The 17,613-nt window shown below is 46.6% G+C and overlaps 2 protein-coding genes across 4 annotated transcripts in view; both read left to right on the forward strand.

The window, feature by feature from the left end:
* The first annotated feature begins 905 nt into the window (after positions 1-905).
* Positions 906-4,028, forward strand: FNDC4 (fibronectin type III domain containing 4). Its single transcript, XM_055539136.1, has 7 exons — positions 906-1,282; positions 1,468-1,612; positions 1,699-1,814; positions 2,062-2,266; positions 2,745-2,834; positions 3,144-3,268; positions 3,439-4,028. The coding sequence occupies exons 2-7, from the start codon at positions 1,492-1,494 to the stop codon at positions 3,472-3,474; spliced, it is 693 nt and encodes a 230-aa protein (XP_055395111.1). The 5' UTR covers positions 906-1,282; positions 1,468-1,491; the 3' UTR covers positions 3,475-4,028.
* Positions 4,029-6,145: 2,117 nt separating this feature from the next.
* IFT172 (intraflagellar transport 172) overlaps positions 6,146-17,613 on the forward strand; it is a 37,454-nt gene continuing 25,986 nt past the window's right edge. For 2 of the 3 annotated variants that reach the window (XM_055540660.1, XM_055540663.1), the window contains exons 1-14: positions 6,146-6,345; positions 8,914-9,057; positions 9,301-9,413; positions 9,847-9,886; positions 10,192-10,257; positions 10,470-10,549; positions 10,761-10,848; positions 11,851-12,065; positions 12,970-13,093; positions 13,511-13,606; positions 14,482-14,643; positions 14,998-15,051; positions 15,273-15,376; positions 15,552-15,637. In XM_055540660.1, the coding sequence (XP_055396635.1) occupies positions 6,307-6,345; positions 8,914-9,057; positions 9,301-9,413; positions 9,847-9,886; positions 10,192-10,257; positions 10,470-10,549; positions 10,761-10,848; positions 11,851-12,065; positions 12,970-13,093; positions 13,511-13,606; positions 14,482-14,643; positions 14,998-15,051; positions 15,273-15,376; positions 15,552-15,637 (1,411 nt within the window). In that variant the 5' untranslated portion in view covers positions 6,146-6,306. Of the gene's footprint in view, positions 6,424-8,913; positions 9,058-9,300; positions 9,414-9,846; positions 9,887-10,191; positions 10,258-10,469; positions 10,550-10,760; positions 10,849-11,850; positions 12,066-12,969; positions 13,094-13,510; positions 13,607-14,481; positions 14,644-14,997; positions 15,052-15,272; positions 15,377-15,551; positions 15,638-17,613 lie in introns of all 3 variants that reach the window. The other variant, XM_055540662.1, reaches the window with a different exon arrangement.

Below are 17,613 nucleotides of genomic sequence, written 5' to 3' on the forward strand. Positions count from 1 at the left end.
TTTCAGATGATGAAACTGAAGCTCAGAGAAGTTAAGTTAGTTGCTAAAGATTACACAGCAGAGAGAACTGGGACTCACACCCAGGTTCTCACTCCAGGTCTCATGCTCAACCAAAGCATGAAATAATTTAAGGATTTACATGTTTATTGAATAAATGAAGTAACTAACAAATTGGTGCAAATTAAGAATAATCTCTCTTCACACAGTGTTATGAGATTTTTAAAGATCGTTCCCCAATATTGTGTCATTTGATCCTCACAGCAGCCCTGTGAGGTTTTGCATCCTCTGATTTACAGGTGGGAAACCTGAAACTTAGATTAACCTATTTGCCTAAGACCACACAGTAAGTCGCAGAGCTGAGACAGGTCGTCGCTCTTTAAATTTCCCCTATAAACCCAAAACCCTTAATAATCGCTGTATCTCCAGCTATTAACATGTCAGACACATAGAGAAAGCTCTATAAATATTTGCCTAATAAGTGGAAAAATGAATGAGAGAAGGAAGGGAATCAATATCAGATCATGAATGGGGAAGAGACTTAAAAGCTGACGCAGTCTACAAGTAGGAGATTGTCAAAATAATTATTATCTCCATGACTCTGTCCCCTCGCGCGCCGAAGGTGGAGTTCCTCTTCCCAACTTGGCTAATTCCATCTGGGGAGGAGGGGCCTCTCAGATCCCGAGACCCTCGCACCTGCGTCCGGAGGGACGTCCCTCCCCCCCCCCCCCAACCCCCCTGCGGGGGCTCAGCAGGCGGGAGCCGGCATCAGGAGGGATGGGGGGCCCTGGAGGCCGCCAATGAGAGGGTCGTGGGAGGAGCCCCGAAAGAACCGGGTTGGGGGGGCGGTGATGACGGCGGCGAGAACCCCAGCGGGGCGGGGCGGGCCCGCACGTCCCGGCCGGGCTGCGGCTGAGCGACCGAGGCCAGCTCTGCAGAAGACGGCGGCTGGCGCGCCGGGACGGTCACATCGCGCTGCAGGGGCCGGCGGGGGCAGCCGCACTGCCTCGCGCCCCGGGGACCCAGGCCAGCTGCCAGGCCGCGCGGGCGCCGCCCCCTGCTCCCGGACAGACTGCGCGGCCGGTCCGAGCTCTGGGGGCTCCGGGGCCCCGCGGCCCGCACCCGCTACGCCTCCGCTCTCTGCCCGCAGCTCGGTCCCGCGCTGCCCGCCTGGCCGGGCCCGCGCCGGGATGGGGTAGGGACAGCGCCACGGAGTCCGCGATGGGCCGCCCTCTGGGCACCGAGCAGCCCCCCGAGGCCTGACCCACCGCGAGGACCGGCGGAGGTGGGTGTGGGCAGAGCAGAGGCGCGAACTGAGGGCGCCGGGGTGCTGCGGGGGTGGGCAAGGCAAGGGGAAAGGGGGGTTCTGGGGCTGCTGTGGGTAGTGGGGAGCAGGGAGAGCAGCTGCCCGCTTGTGCTTTCTGGCAAGTCCTTGACCCCCGCCCCCCCCTCAACTCCTGCCACCTCCAGGAGCCCCGCCTGGATGTCAAACGGATGCCCGGGTGCCTCCCAGCGGACTCGGTGGGGACCATGGCTTCACTAATGCCCCTCTCCCCATATCTAAGCCCCACGGTCCTCCTGCTGGTCAGTTGCGACCTGGGCTTTGTGCGAGCAGGTGAGTAAAAGGGGAGCAGGTGAGGAGTCACCAGAGCTAGTCTGGGGGTGGACCCTGGTAACCTGTTCACACACTGGTGCCCGTAGACCGGCCTCCGTCTCCTGTGAATGTGACAGTCACTCACCTCAGAGCCAACTCGGCCACTGTGTCCTGGGACGTCCCAGAAGGCAACATCGTCATTGGCTACTCCATTTCCCAGCAAGTATGAATCACCCTTCTGCTGCCCCAACCTGTGTCCTTGGATCTCTGAGCATTCCCTCTGGTCACCGCCCCCCACCCCCACCAGCTCCCCTCCCTGCCCTGGGAGACATGTAGCTGGGGTTCCCTGGCTCAGGCTACCCTTTCCACCCCAGTCCTCCAGAGTGCTTGGGTGTTCAAGAATCCTGGGCTAAGCCTTGTGGCCTGGGACCAGGGTGAGGCTGTCCTCCTCTCTCATCATCTCCCTGCAGCGACAGAATGGCCCTGGGCAACGTGTGATCCGAGAGGTGAACACCACGACTCGGGCCTGTGCTCTCTGGGGCCTGGCTGAAGACAGTGACTACACAGTGCAGGTCAGGAGCATCGGCCTCCGGGGAGAGAGCCCCCCAGGGCCGCGGGTGCACTTCCGAACTCTCAAGGGGTCTGACCGGCTACCCTCCAACAGCTCAAGCCCAGGTGAGGGTTTCGATTATTCCTCACCCCCTAAAGCTTTGGATTCTCTGACTGTTTACCTGGTCTTTGGCCTCCTGTTTACTTCCGCAAAGCAAGCAGCAGTCTAGCTTAGATGAGTAGAAGGATGATATAATTCATTGTACTGCCAGGAAAGGAAGGAAAGCAGGTTGGCAGGAGACTGGGTTTAGACAGGCTGGTAAGGAATTGTTTGGGGGGAAGGGCTTTAAAGCTTCCTTTTACCCAGCCTCAGTTCATTGCAGCTGCAGCCTGCATGAGTGAGCACCTGACCTGCAGCCCTCCTGCTGTTTGGTCTCTAACCACCTGTCCGCCAGCAGCTTCCCAGAGAGGGGCTACCAGCAACGGTGCTGCGACAGGTCTACACTGGCTCTAATCCCCAGCATCTCCATCCTGAACTGTCTGCACAGGCATAGCTCTCTAGTTGCTCCCCAGAACCTGGTGTCTGTCTTCTTTTCCTTCTCAGGTGACATCACAGTGGAGGGTCTGGATGGAGAGCGACCACTGCAGACGGGGGAGGTGGTCATCATTGTGGTGGTGTTGCTCATGTGGGCTGGTGAGTAAGTAGCTGGATGGGGCACAGTGGATTGAGTGGGGCTGAATGAAGGTGGGAGTTGGTGAAGGTTGTCAGGAAAAAACAGGGTGAGAACAACGGTGTGGGGAGATAAGCAGGAAAAGTTTGAAGAAAGGGAGAGGAGGCTGTTGGGAGCCCAGAGAGGATGATGAAGACTGTAATGTGCATGGGGAACAGGAATTCAAAGATTTTCTTCTTTGATTTTCCAAAAACAGTGGGTATGTCACTGCCCTTCAGGGCTATGATTGGGGAGGTCAAGATCAAGGCTCAGATTGTATGATTGTGTTTCAGCTGTAATCGGGCTATTCTGCCGTCAGTATGACATCATCAAGGACAATGACTCCAACAACAACCCCAAGGAGAAGGGGAAGGGACCGGAACAGAGTCCTCAGGGAAGGCCAGTGGGGACAAGACAGGTGATGTGGGGCCAGTGAGGGCGGGAAGGGCGGTGGGGGTTGTGTCTAGAAGTATCGAGGGAAAGGGAGAAGGGTCATAGAGGGGCAGGAGAAGAGGGAGAATGGAAATTTGGGATGGAGGAAACTATCACTTTCCTGAAATTAGAGACTCAGGCCATCTTCCTTCACAGAAAAAGTCACCATCCATCAATACTATTGACGTATGAGAGAAGAAGCAGAACCAGAAGATGGATGCACTAATAATCTGGGGCTGGGGCTGGGGTCAGGGAGTGCCCAAGATGGTGATCTGCCCAAGACTGAAGGATCCCACAGTTTCCCAGAGGGTAATGGCATTCCCACAATCTCAGGCCTGGTATCCATCCTCTTTCCACTGTGAGCAGGGCCAGAAGGTAGGTCTGTTAGGCTCTGAGCCCCTGGACCTGGGGAGTGGATATCAGATGGGATATATCCTTCCACCCCCCAGGTCCAGAGGAGAGTCACTTGTTCAACCCTAACCCATTAGGTCCCAAATGGGGCCCCCATTTCACCTGCATCAGGACCCTTGGCATCCCCAGCTGCGCCCACATCTTGCCTCCGGGTCTCAGAGAGCAGTATTTCTGTGGGTACTCCCCCTCCCCCAGAAAATAAAAAGGACTGTCTGGGTCTGGAGGCAGACGCTGCACCGCACTACTCCAACGTCTTCCATGGAGCCTCAGGTGCTCCCCTCTCACGGGCAGCCCCTCCAGCTGCTGGTGGTTTCACCCCTTGGACATTTTTCCAATAAAGGTTCTTGGACAAACTGCAGCTGACTGTATGCGATACTGTCTAGTATGCTGAAGTACACTTCTCCACTGCCTCTCCCCTGACCACAAGGGCCTCTCACACCACCACTACCAACTTGACAGGAGCAGACTCTTATTTGAAGGTGTTTGCTTTGATTCTTCAGTCTAGAATGAGTGGAGAGGGGCCAGAAAGGGGCATGGAAAACCAGGGCCCTCGATTCTTTTGCTTTGTTGGGTAAGAAGGAGGAGCAGGGAGAAAAAATGGAGGATATAAATTCTTTGTGCACCAGTGGAAAATAAAGTTATGTTACATGAGAGGGCCAGGAGACTTTTTATCTTCACTGGCCACATTGGCAGCCCAACTCTTCATCATTTATTCCACTGACTTCATCAACCCTGAGCTAGTAATCAGTAAAGTACTGAACAGGGTTTTAGAACAAATGAAAGATTAATGGATCCCCGGGGGGCAAAGTGTTCCTCTCCTGTGCATTTCTGTGCCTATTTTTCCCTGTCCTTGCTTTCCCTTTTGTCTGTCTGTATGTCTCTCTGTTTGTTCTGCTGCTGCTAAGTCACTTCAGTCGTGTCCGACTCTGTGTGACCCCATAGACGTCAGTCCACCAGGCTCCGCCATCCCTGGGATTCTCCAGGCAAGAACACTGGAGTGGGTTGCCATTTCCTTCTCCAATGCATGAAAGTGAAAAGTGAAAGGGAAGTCGCTCAGTCATGTCCGACTCTTAGCGACCCCATGGGATGCAGCCTACCAGGCTCCTCCATCCATGGGATTTTCCAGGCAAGAGTACTGGAGTGGGGTGCCATTGCCTTTTCCTCTCTGTTGGTTCAGTCAAAGCCAATAATAATTATAAAGAATATATGAGTTTATATTTACTCTCTGCCATTATATCCAGAGGAGCATTCTGGAAATAAAACTGGGGTTGGAACTCTCCTGTCAAAAGAATTATAATTTGGGCTCTGGGGCCTACTTGTTTCCTGTGAAAATAGGGACTGTCCTCCACTTTTTCCCAAGTTCCAAGGGGAGGTTGGTGCCAGTGAAAGAAATACCTGTTGACATCTGTAACCACTAAGGGGGAAAGACTTCAGAACCCAGAATCTTTCTGGGCAGCACAAGCTACACTGTCTGGAAGGTAACAGTCTTCATGTAATCAGTCAACGTATGACCCTCCCAGTCTCAATGGAGGCTTATGAATAACTTCCCTTTTCTGCATCTTGATCACTCTACCTTGTTATAAGAAATTACATCAATTACATCCTCTGAAAGGAACCCCAATCCAAAGTCAAGAAGTATCTTTGATACTTATCCAAGCTCCAACCCCAGTTATCACAAGACTAAATCTGTTAGGTGAGCCAAGGGTTGGTCTGCCCTCTGCCCTAAACCATAAAAGCTTCCTGATCTAAGCAGCAGTCTTAACCCCACCGTTTTTCAGTTCAAAAGTAGGGTGCTTTACCACCCTCTGACCACTGGTTCCAAAGCACATTTCTCTCAGACTCTGGATACATCATTTCTGGGGATGAGAGTGTCACACGGTATATAGTAGCATGGCACAGAGATAAGGAGCTAGACACTGAGAAGGAATTCAAAGGGTGTATAAACGTACCAGCTCTGGCTTGAATCCCAGTTCGTCCTTAAACCTCTGTGTTAGGTTAGACAAGTGAGCCCTCTAATTTTTTTGAGTCTCCTATTATGCAAAGTGGGACTAATAATGTTATCACCGTCAAAAGGTGGCTTTGAGATTAAGTGAGACATGTACAACACTTCGCACGGTACCTGGCAGACACATACTGAGTATTCATTATTAGCTTTGTAATCCTGTGCAAGTTATATAACCTATTTGGGTTCAATTCTGTCAACTGTAAAAGGCCTATAAGAGCAACTGCCCCGCTTTCCTCCAGGGTTGTGAGGATTAAAAGAAAGCGCTCAGCCGCCTTTACGTACATCAAACACCGAGAGAGACTACGATTACGTAGAACCCGGGAGTTTGCGGAAGGCTTGTGGGCGTGGCTGGAGTTTGGGTTTGCATGCCGCAACGGGATTGGTCGAGAAGAGAAGTCAGCAAACCCTCTCAGGGTCCCGCCCTAGATCTCAACGCGCCTGCGCGCGCTCTGTTTGCTGAGCTACGAAACTGCGTGGTGACCTTGCGACGCGTGTCGCGCTCAGGTCGCTAGTGCGTCAGCGGCCGTCGCTGCGGCTGCGTGGCGGGTTGTCCAGGTAACCACGGGAGTTGTCGCTGTCTGTAGGCATCTGAGAGACAGGTGTTCGTCATGCAGTTGAAGCACCTGAGGACGCTGCTGAGCCCTCAGGTGAGGAGTCGCGTGCCTCTTCCCTCCCTCGCCCGCCTTAGTGTTCCACGGAAAGTGGGGGATTGAAGTTTGAAAACGGTGAGCGCCTACTGTGTGCAGAAGACCGAAAGCTTTAGCGGTGATACGGACTCTGCTCCGTCGATAGAGTGTGAAGTAGGCGAGAGGGGCTGCTGAGCACCGTAGCTTTCCGTTCATTTCATTTAACGGATCAGTTGTGTACCAGGTCCCATGCTGGGGCTCCAGAACTTACCCAGTTGTTGCCTTTGCTTTCGAGAGGCTCGTTCTAGAGGAAGAAGCGCGTGTGTAAACAACTAACAATAATCTACATCGCTTAAATGAGCGCTCTAGGTGCATGTCCCACCGAAGGGAGTGCAGGCGACCACACCGTTCGTTCTGATGGTGAAAATCTCAGATTCAGAAGAGGCTGGGCACTAGGGATGTAACCCTAGAACATGTTGAAGAAAGGCGGGGTTTTGGAGTTAGGAGACCAGAATTCAAGTCCCAGCGTCACCACTACTTTAAATAAATGACCGGATACCCCTGACTTTAGCCTTTATCGCACAGGCTCTTTAAGCACTCATCCAAACTTCTACATTTGGTAAATGGGAATAATAGTAATCGCAGCTTTAGGGGATTAGGGGAAAGAGTTAAAGGCAGTAGTGTACACAAGAGAACCTTGTAAACTAAAAAGCAGAGTGAAAACTGTTAGACAAGAGAGAACGATATTCAAAATTCAAAGGACAAAAAAAAAAAATTCAAAGGACAAAATAATACAAAGCAAGAATATCTGTCATAATTGAATGTTTAACGTGTACCAGGGCAGCATAAATAAAGAAGTTGGGGTTGTGGATTATAGAATCAGGTACATATGGATTTAAATCTTGATACTGCCACTTAAACTGTGTTTGTAAACTTGAGCAAATTACTTAGACTATCTGTGCCTCCATCTGGAAAAGATGAATAAGAGTAGCACCTACCTCAGTAATGAGATAAAGTGAGATAATGTGTATCACACACTTAGCTATTATCCTCTTCTCTACCTCATTTAATCCTCACAACAGTCCTGTGAGGTACATATTGTAGAGAAAGGAGAATTGATTGATTGTGGGACTCAGGAAGGCTTCACAGAGCATGTGGCTTTAGGAAAATAGAAGGAAACTAGAACAAAAGAGAGGTGTACTCATTGCTTTGAATCTGTATTTTGAAAATTCCTTTACCCTAATGGAATAATTGGAAATGAAATCTCCCTTCAATCTTTCAAAATAAGGTGATGTCAGATGCAGGAAAGGACTGAGTGCCCAGGATGGGGCAAAATGATGAAGGAAGATGGTCAGCAACAATTAATGAGGAGCCCTCAACACTCCTAACCTAATTTAGTCAAGAGTTGGAGAAGGCTAAAGGTGGTGGGGTGACTATTTTCTGATTCTGGTTTGAGGATTTTGATGGGGAAAAGGCCCTTTTTACCTCTGACGTTGAAAGTGGGTAGGTTAGAAGTAAAAATTAACAATGTTTTAAGCCAGGGCTCTACAGCCCAAGTAGTTAATCAAATGGAGCAGAAACTAGATTTTCTTTTCAATTTCTAGGAGGGAAATCCTTAGTGCAGAACTTGCTGCATAGACCACCAGGGCTGGTGGTGGAAGGGACAGACATGGCAAGAATAATTCACCAGGAGTTGATCACTTCTAATTTGGGCCTCTGTGAAGTGGATTGTTAAGGGAAAAAAACAACAATGACAGAAATAAAAATAAAAAACAAAGGCATTTTTTGAATCCTAAGTCTCAACTGTGATTATTTTACTTCCCATTCCAGAACTTTTACTGTCTCTCCCTGTTCTCCCAAATAAGTCCAAACTCAGCCTAGCTTAAAAGAGCCTTGCTGAATTGGCCTCCATCTATTTTTCCTGCCTTCCCCCTTATGTTCTGCTATTAACAATGTAGTGTCAGCTAAATTAAATGACTGTTTATTCACCAGAACTTGTTATCGCTCATGCCATTTCTTCTACCTCAGAGAATTTCCCTACTTAACTGTATCCATTCTTCAAAGCTTAGTGTTGATCATTTAAATGGAAAATTATCTCAGGCTTTTCCAAACTGTTATAGTGCTTTGTATGTGCCTCCCTTATGGGACTTTTCCCATTTTTAGATCTTTGGGCAGGAACCACGTTTTGCTCTTTGTCTCTATCTCTCAGCCCTTGGCCAAGTGCCTTTTTCAGTATGGTACTCAAAAACATTAATTGAATTAATGGCTAAAGACCAAAACTTAATCAGACCAGTTGCATTTATTTCAGTAGCAGAATGAGGGAATAAGAAGGCCACTGTAGGGGCACACTGGTACTTATTACTGTGTCACTTCCTAGTGCGTTTGCATTATGGTTTCTAGAAGCAGTTTGTTCCACCATCCAGGGCTCTGAGGCCTCAGAGACCTGGATAGATCATGGGCATCTCTTTGTTTTAAGGACTGTGCTAGAAGGAAAATTGACCAAAGTCACACTAGAAGTAATGGAACTAGAAATGCTAATAGCATTCTCCGCCAGCATCTGGATTATTTTTGTCCCCTTTACCTCTGCAGGATGGAGCTGCAAAGGTCACCTGCATGGCATGGTCCCAGAACAATGCCAAATTTGCTGTCTGCACAGTGGACCGTGTGGTCTTACTATATGATGAACATGGGGAGCGAAGAGATAAATTCTCCACCAAACCAGCCGACATGAAGGTGAAGGGAATACTCACGTGTACCTTAATCTGTTGATGGGACCTTATAAGCCTAGAAGGCTTCCTAACCTGCTTCCTAGCCACAGGCATAGGAAATGGCCTGCCCTTCCTTTTCTCAGTACAAAGCCCTCAAGCCCACTACCATCACATATGCACCTGTTCTTCTCTTTTCAGTATACTCACTACTTCTTTTTTCTGTCCTTTTCTTTCTTTCTTATTTTTTTTTTTCTTTTTTGACTCTTAGTATGGCAGGAAGAGCTATATGGTGAAGGGCATGGCTTTTTCTCCTGATTCCACGAAGATTGCCATAGGACAGACTGACAACATCATCTATGTCTACAAGATTGGAGAAGACTGGTGAGGATAGAGATTGGGAGATGGGGTGTCCCAGAGAAGAAGGGAAAGGCAGGAAGAAATGCCTCTGTGGGAAGGGGGAATGGATAAAATAAGGAGTCATGCTGGGGCTTGGAAGGCAGGGGCCTTCTGGAGTCTGTTGCTGCCCTCCCTTTGCCTGCACTGTGTTTCCTGTGATCCCATCCCTGGAGGAATTAGTCTTAGATCAACAAGGAGGCCCTCTGAGATCCTGGGGAGCCAGGAGTGATGTTCTGTTTTTATTATTCTTCCAAAGCTACTCTGGCTCCTTATGCCTCCTCTGAGGGCTTCCGTGGAGTGACAGGCAACACTGGTGGGCCAAGGATGGTGTCTGCAACTCCTTCCCCTCCCCCAGCATCATTTGTGACATTTATTCATGGATGTGGTTTTTAATTTGCTTCTCTCCTTTATTTGGCAGGGGTGACAAGAAAGTCATTTGTAACAAGTTCATCCAGACGGTAATGTTCTAACCAATCCCTGAGAGATCAGGAGGAACAAACATATCAGTATATCTGCTTATAAATACAGCCAGAAGTTGGCATTTGTTAATATCTAGCTCAGACTTTTCCTGCTGCATGAATGGTGCTGCCTGGCTGCTTACCCCGCTGTGCCTTCCTCCTTAGAACCCAGTCATGTCCTCCCCTCTCCTTCCCTGTGGGCGGTTGGGGTGGTGGCATGTGATAGGCTGTTCAGGTTTAGATTGTCTATCTGTGTGCTCATATACATAGACAGGCTTATCCTTTTCATTCTTGCTTTCTTCCAGAGTGCTGTTACTTGCCTGCAGTGGCCAGCAGAATACGTCATTGTCTTTGGGCTGGCTGAAGGAAAGGTAAAGGAGGGAAGAGAAGCACAGGAGAGGCTGTGGATGGGGATAATGGTTCTGGAAAGAGGTATATGGTTCATTTTCTCCCTGAGGGTCAAGTTACTTATTGGGGAGAGACCACACAGGGAACAGTTCTTGTGTTTTTATTTCTGTTCCTAAGGTCCTCGGTAGAGTTGAAAGTAGCCTAACCAGACTTGTGTCCACTCTCCCATTTTCAGGTTCGTTTAGCAAACACCAAAACTAACAAATCATCTACCATCTATGGGACAGATTCTTATGTGGTGTCCTTGACAACAAAGTGAGTAAGGAAGAATGGTATCCCAGAAGCTTGGGAGTGGTAGGAAAAGCTCGGGTCTTGGCTTGAGGGACCATAGTGTGAACGATGGGGAGGGCTGGGAGCGGGAACCACAGGCAGAGTAGTCTGATGAGGAAGGGGACTTTCTTGGGGAGACAGGATGTTCTAACTGCTTCCTTTATGTCTCTCCTTTCTTCCTTTTCCCTTTTTTTAGTTGCTCTGGGAAAGGAATTCTCTCTGGTCATGCAGATGGCACCATTGTTAGGTATTTCTTTGATGACGAAGGCTCAGGAGAGTCACAGGTATGAATAAAGGGTGCTCTGGGAAAGGAGAGAAGCAAATCCCAAGCACCGTCCTAGGGGAGGTTGGACATCTAAGGAAGTTAGATTATGGTGCTCAGGGAGGAGGCTGGAAGGTGAGGCCTCAGGCAGAGAGACACCTGGATGTGGCCGCAGAAGAGGATTTGTTTTCAGGAGGCCAGAGCTTAATAGTTATAGGAAAGGATGAATCAAGTGGAAGGGACCTTGAGGCAAAGGGAAATAAAGACTCTGAGAGAAATGAAAATTAAAAATTATTCTCATTTATGTAAAATGCTTTACATATATTTATAAATTCAAAGAACAAAAGAGTTGTTTATGCTTGAAAGGGAAAACATAGAGGAATAAAGGAAGGTTCATGTTTTAATCCTCTATTGTTTGAATCATTTACAATAAGAATTATCTGTATCATAATTAAATGTGCCCTTCCTAAAATAAAGGAGTCGTATATTCCCTGTGGGCCTATACAGTGTTGGTTGATGTATAGGTCAGCTTCCTTTGGGGGCCTTACTAGGTGAGTATTGAAGATCTCCAAACAAGTATTTTGAGGTTTCCCTTTGAACATAAGGGCTTCCCTTGGGGCTCCTCTGGTAAAGAATCCACCTGCAATGCGGGAGATCTGGGTCCGACCCCTGGGTTGAGAAGATCCCCTGGAGAAGGGAAAGGCTACCCACTCCAGTATTCTAGCCTGGAAAATCCCATGGACTGCGTCGTTCATGGGGTCGCAAAGAGTCAGACATGACTGAGCGACTTTCATTTTGAACATAAAATTGATAAGTGCATATATATTAAAATGTCATAGAAGATGAGTGTGTGGTAAAGACAGATAATTTGTGAAGTCTTCAGATTAGAATGTGTTATGGCAGGAAAATGTTGGGGAAAAGATTTCCTCAAGTAGAATTGTCCAAGGGAGTGTGTCAGATGCTAGGAATGAGAAATTTCTGAGGTGGTGTCCTCAGAGTGACAGAAACCCTCTTCTACTCTTAGGGAAAGTTGGTGAACCATCCGTGCCCACCCTATGCCTTGGCGTGGGCAACCAACAGCATTGTGGCTGCAGGCTGTGACCGGAGGATTGTGGCCTATGGAAAGGAAGGCCACGTGCTACAAACTTTTGACTACAGCCGTGACCCTCTGGAGCGGGAGTTCACCACAGCTGCAGCAAGTCCTGGGGGCCAGTCGGTTGTGCTGGGAAGCTATGACAGGTGGGTTCCTGTCCAGCTGTGGCTTCTGCCTACTTTCCCTGTGTACACTCTTCTTTAGCCCAGTTTTGCTTCCCAACCAAAGTGGAAGACTGGTTGAGTGTCAGAATCAAGTGATTCTCAAGTTTTAATTCATGCACATTTTCCTCTTCCTGCTCCCACCATCCATTAGCATGCCATCAGTTCCAAGATGCACCGTGCTCTGGTTGTGTGTCTCAGTCTCTCCCCAGGACTCCACAGCAGACTTTATCTCTACTTTCTTTGTATTCCCGTTGCGCCTTTTCAGACTACTGGCTTTGTGTTTATCACACTGTATTATCCTTTGGTGTTTGTATCTAACGGGCTAATTTGAAGAGCCCTTAAGAAGAGAGCCTCTATTATTTTCTTTTTCAAGTCTCCAGAGCCTAGATTAGCATCTAGTATATCATAGGTGCTCAGATGTTTGTGAATGAATGCATGAATGATGGGACGGTGCATAAACAGCTGGAGTCTAGGTCCCATCTCTTCCTGGAGTGCTTTTAACCCCAGCTTTGTCAGTGCTCTCTTTGTCCCTTTCAGTCTCATGTATGTCTCTTCCTTTCTTTCTTCTCTGACTCCTAGCAATTCTCTTTTCTTTTTCTGTATTTCTCTATACTAACAGCTCATTTTTCTAAATATCCACAGTCTCTCTTTATTTTTTCACTCCTATCTGTCTTACTCTATTTTACTTTTGACTTGATTTTCCCAGTTTACTTCCCTCGAACATTTTTGTCCTCTCCTACTAGACCCCCCACCCCCCGTCACCTTGTCTGTTTTCTTTTATTTCCTCTGTTCTCTGATGTAGCAAAACTCATTTCCTTCCATTACAAGCCCATTTTCACTTTTTCTCAGCCTCCATCTCTTCTAAAAGCCACATACTTAATTTCAGACTTCGGGTGCTCAACTGGAGTCCTCGGAGAAACATCTGGGAAGAGGCAAAGCCCAAGGAGATTGCCAACTTATACACCATCACTGCCTTGGCCTGGAAGCGGGATGGCTCACGACTCTGTGCGGTATGCAACTAGTAACCCCTTTCTGCTTTGGTGACTTCTTCAAATTAAGAAGAATCCCACCTATCTTAAAGTACTCTCTCCTGACACTGGAGAAACTCCTCTTCCCTTTTGATCGCAGTCTAAAACTCCGAAGTTCCAGGCAGGAAAGAGAAATCCATACTTTATTGGAGATCACATGGGTCAAGAGTTTTATAGGCAGGGCTAGTTTCTCCCTCATATCCCATCACTAACTATGTGATGCTCTTGAGTCCTGCAAGCGCCACCTCTTTCCTGCTGATACTTCCAAAAACTACCAGCCCTTTCACTGCCGACTCTTCTGTAGATTCTAGAACCTAGGGTTTGAGAGTGTCTCTAAATACCCTCTTCATGCCTCTATCCTGTGTGTGTTGCCCTTTATGCTGCCACTTTCCCTTCCAGGGCACACTCTGTGGTGGAGTGGAACAGTTTGACTGCTGCCTTCGAAGGAGCATTTACAAGAATAAGTTTGAATTGACGTATGTGGGACCTAGCCAGGTAAGCAGCTGATAGCCTACCACACTGAGGTCATGCCATGGCTCATTCATCCCTGCAGTACTACCCTGTGGTCTGGCCCCAACATAGACTCAAATTTAACCTCTGGCAGAGCTGTTCTGAGGAACAGAATGTGTCTGACAACTTTCCCACTGTAGGTCTTCCAGCTTATTGTAAGAGAAGGATTAAATACCAGGTTTAAGGGGTACAGAGATTGCCATTTACATCTTCCTGGTTTAAAACTTGACTCCCTATAGGATGTCAACTGGGGAAATTAATAGGATTATAATTCTGAATTCCTTTGTTTTAGGGCCTCTGAACTCACTGTATATGATGTTGCAAGCTCTTGCCTTAGTTCCTGAACCCAATTTTATCTTTTCTCTACCTCTACCCTCCTTTCCTTCATTTATTATTCATTGATTCCTTCAGTCTTTCAGTTTCTCCAGAAATATTTGTCCTTTCTTTTTCTGTCAGCACTGTTAGACGTTGAGAATTCAAAGATGGTTATCTGTAATACATTGTCCCTTAATCGAGATCATTCTAGTGAAGGAGACACATGTATCAAAAAATAATATAGCACACATGGTAAAGTTATAAAAGTTTGTAGAGAGCTACAGGAACGTAGGGTGAGTGATTAGTTTAACCCAGTGGAACTTTCAGAATCATTTGTATTATAAGCATCGAAAGAGATAATAGATGAAAGCGTTTTATAAATAGTAAAAGCATTATAAATGTGAGATGTCCTTTTTACGGAGAATATCCCAGGCCAGGCAAGGAAACAAGATGTGCTTTTGCTTAGCACTGTGGCGGTAGGCAAAGGACACAGCCCATTCCCCCCACTTTCGGACTGGGGGAGCTGAGACTCCTCTCCTACCAAGGTGATTGTGAAGAACCTCTCATCGGGGACCCGAGTGGTACTCAAGTCACACTATGGCTATGAGGTGGAAGAAGTGAAAATCCTGGGAAAAGAACGCTACCTGGTGGCCCACACGTCAGACACACTGCTGCTGGGGGACCTGACCACAAATCGCCTTAGTGAGGTAGGAACCAAACATGGAGAGGTGGGGAATGGGGCATCCTGAGGTGCTGTCCAAGTGAGGCAGGGTTCCTGGGGAAGGTCTCCATGGGATGCTCTAACATTCCTGTGTTGGGGACCTGGTTTCAGGGAGTGAGATCCAGGTTTAGAATCCTGGAATTTGAATCGCTGCTGTTGGACTTTTTTTTAACACCTTCTCCCAGAAGCACAGGGACCAAGGCAGAATCTGATACAGCGTCTCTCTTGTGCAATGTCAGACCTCTCCAGATCAATCCCTCTGCGTCCCACCCTGTTGTTCTTGCAGCATTGCCTCGGGTGGTTATCCACAGGTTCCTTATGTCTTCTTCCCCCTTAACAGGTAGCTTGGCAGGGATCTGGTGGCAATGAGAAGTATTTCTTTGAAAATGAAAATGTGAGTAGAGCTTGATTCACCATAAACCTCCTTCTAGCTTCTGTGTCTTAGGATGGCAAGTGGTAAGGGGTTGAGGAAACAGCAGATAAAATGGGAAGGTGAAATAGAGGAACAGAATAAAGAGAAAAGTGGACTTTGCTGTAAACTCGCAATGTGCCTCCCTCGACTGTCTCTTTCTTCATGCAGTCTTTCCACCACATAACAATCCCATTCATCCCCAGGTGTGCATGATCTTCAACGCTGGAGAGCTCACCCTGGTGGAATATGGGAGTAATGATACCCTGGGTTCTGTACGTACTGAATTCATGAACCCCCATCTCATCAGGTAACCCCACCTAGTTCTCTAAATTTTTGAAACCCAAAAGAATTCCTTTTTGACTTCTAACTCCTGTATCCTCAAGTTAATCTAAAACCTTCATCCCATGTCTTGTTTCAGAGCTCTTGTTAAACATCCTAGCTACCTAAGCCCATTTTGCCTTACCTGACCTTTCATGTTTCAGTGTCCGTATTAATGAGAGGCGTCAGCGAGGAATGGAGGATAATAAGAAATTGGCTTATCTTGTTGATATCAAGACTATTGCTATAGGTGAGTAAGACTCCCTCATAATTGTAATAACAAAATTGATGTTTATAAAGCACTTCCATATCACAGGATTGTGTGCAGTGGAGAATCCAAGACTCTCAGAGACAGCAGGTAAATGTGTGTCTGCATTCTTACAGTGGATATGTGAAATGCTTAAATTCACATGTGTGTCTGTGTCTAGAAGTCTAGATATAGATACCTTGATGTGTATAGGCCTGCCCATATAATTATTCATGTTCTGTAGGCATTTATCTTAGGGCTGGGAAATTGTGAATTGTAGAGAAGAACCATTAGAAAATTTAAGAATTTTCCTGTTTAGACTTCATAGGATCACAGATTCTTAGAACTGGTAAGCCCCCTTAGGAAGGGGACTTACTCTCTGTATAGTTTGTCATTAATAAGTAGTGATGACACATTGTATGTACATATCACAAGTGTTCACATTTATAAATCGTACTTATATATTAATAGTTAATTTTGTATCATGAAATGTTTCAAGCATAGGGAAAAATATAAAAAATAGCATGATATTCTCTAAAAAGCTTATTAGAGAATAACATATCCAGGTAGTGTAGTTGTTAACAGCAGAGCTCTGGAGTCAAACCTCCCCACTTGTCTACTTACTACCTGTGTGATCTTCAGGTAAGTTACTTATCCTTTCTGTATCTCAGTTTCCTCATCTACAAAGTGGGGATAAAAATAGCACCTACTTCGTATGAAAAGCACTTAGACTAGTGCCTGGTATATGATAAGTGCTTAATAAATGTTAGCTATTCATAATAATAATATTATTATTACTTGTATACCCATAATAATATTATATGAATAGCTTACATTTGTTACATACTTATTATATACCAAGCAGTAGTCTAAGTGCTTTTCTTATTATTATTACTTGTATACCCATGGGCTTCCCTGATGGCTGAGTGGGTAAAGAATCTGCCTGCAATGCAGGAGACGTAGGAAACAGGGGTTCAATCCTGTGCTGGGAAGATTCCCTGGAGAAGGAAATGGCAACCCACTCCAGTATTCTTGCTTGGAAAATCCCATGGACAGAGGAGCCTGACAGGCTACAGTCCATGGGGTAGCAGAAGGGTCAGACATGACTTAGTAACAGGGAAGACCTCTATACCCATACCAAATTCTGTCAAATCCTTAATGTTCCATTATATTTTCCTTGGATCTTTTCTCTCTTCTTTTATTGGTGGACATTTAAGTTGTTGGTTTTTCCCTGTTGCAGTATTTCAGTTCTCTAAGGTTTACACCCAGCATGGAATTGCTGACTCATAAAAGAGGTACATCCTCAATTTCACTAAATATTTCCAAATTGCTCTCTGAAGAGGTTGTACCAGTTTACAGTCCCACTAGCAGTTACAGTTCCACATCCTCTCCAATGCTTGAAATTGCCTGACTTCATAATTGGCTCAATCTGATGTATTCAATATATGAAAATATATTTCATTGTATTAATTTTTTGTTCATTTGTTTATTGGCATTTTGGATTTCTTCTTCCATGAATTGCCAGTTTATATCCATTGCCTCTTTTTAAAATTAGATTGTCTTTTCCTTGTTTGGGCTTCCCTTGTGGCTCAGCTGGTAAAGAATCCACCTGAAATGCAGGAGACCTGGGTTCAATCACTGGGTTGGGAAGATCCCCTGGAGAAGGGAAAGGGTACCCACTCCAGTATTCTGGCCTGGATAATTCCATGGACTGTATAGTCCATGGGGTCACAAAGAGTCTGACATGACTGAGTGCCTTTCACTTACTTTCTTGTTTACTTGAAGGAGTTCTGTGTGTGTGCAGGTATAGACTTTGATGGTTATTTGCGCTGCAGTTATTTTGTCTCTGCCTGTGGCTTGTCTTTTCTCTCCTTTTCAGCATCTCTTAGTGTTTAGACATTTTTAAGTTTAATGTAGTTCATTTCATCACTTTTTAAAAATTGAAGTATAATTGATTTACAGTGTTGTGTATCACTTTT

This window comes from Bubalus kerabau, chromosome 11 (genome assembly GCF_029407905.1).
Source record: "Bubalus kerabau isolate K-KA32 ecotype Philippines breed swamp buffalo chromosome 11, PCC_UOA_SB_1v2, whole genome shotgun sequence".
NCBI lineage: Eukaryota > Metazoa > Chordata > Mammalia > Artiodactyla > Bovidae > Bubalus > Bubalus kerabau.

Excerpts from the sequence above, each read along its gene's own strand:
- FNDC4 (XM_055539136.1), top strand. The coding sequence starts at position 1,492 with ATGCCCGGGTGCCTCCCAGCGGACTCGGTGGGGACCATGGCTTCACTA. Across the intron at positions 1,815-2,061 it reads GCTACTCCATTTCCCAGCAA|CGACAGAATGGCCCTGGGCA; the intron begins GTATGAATCACC and ends ATCTCCCTGCAG. Across the intron at positions 3,269-3,438 it reads GGCCAGTGGGGACAAGACAG|AAAAAGTCACCATCCATCAA; the intron begins GTGATGTGGGGC and ends CTTCCTTCACAG.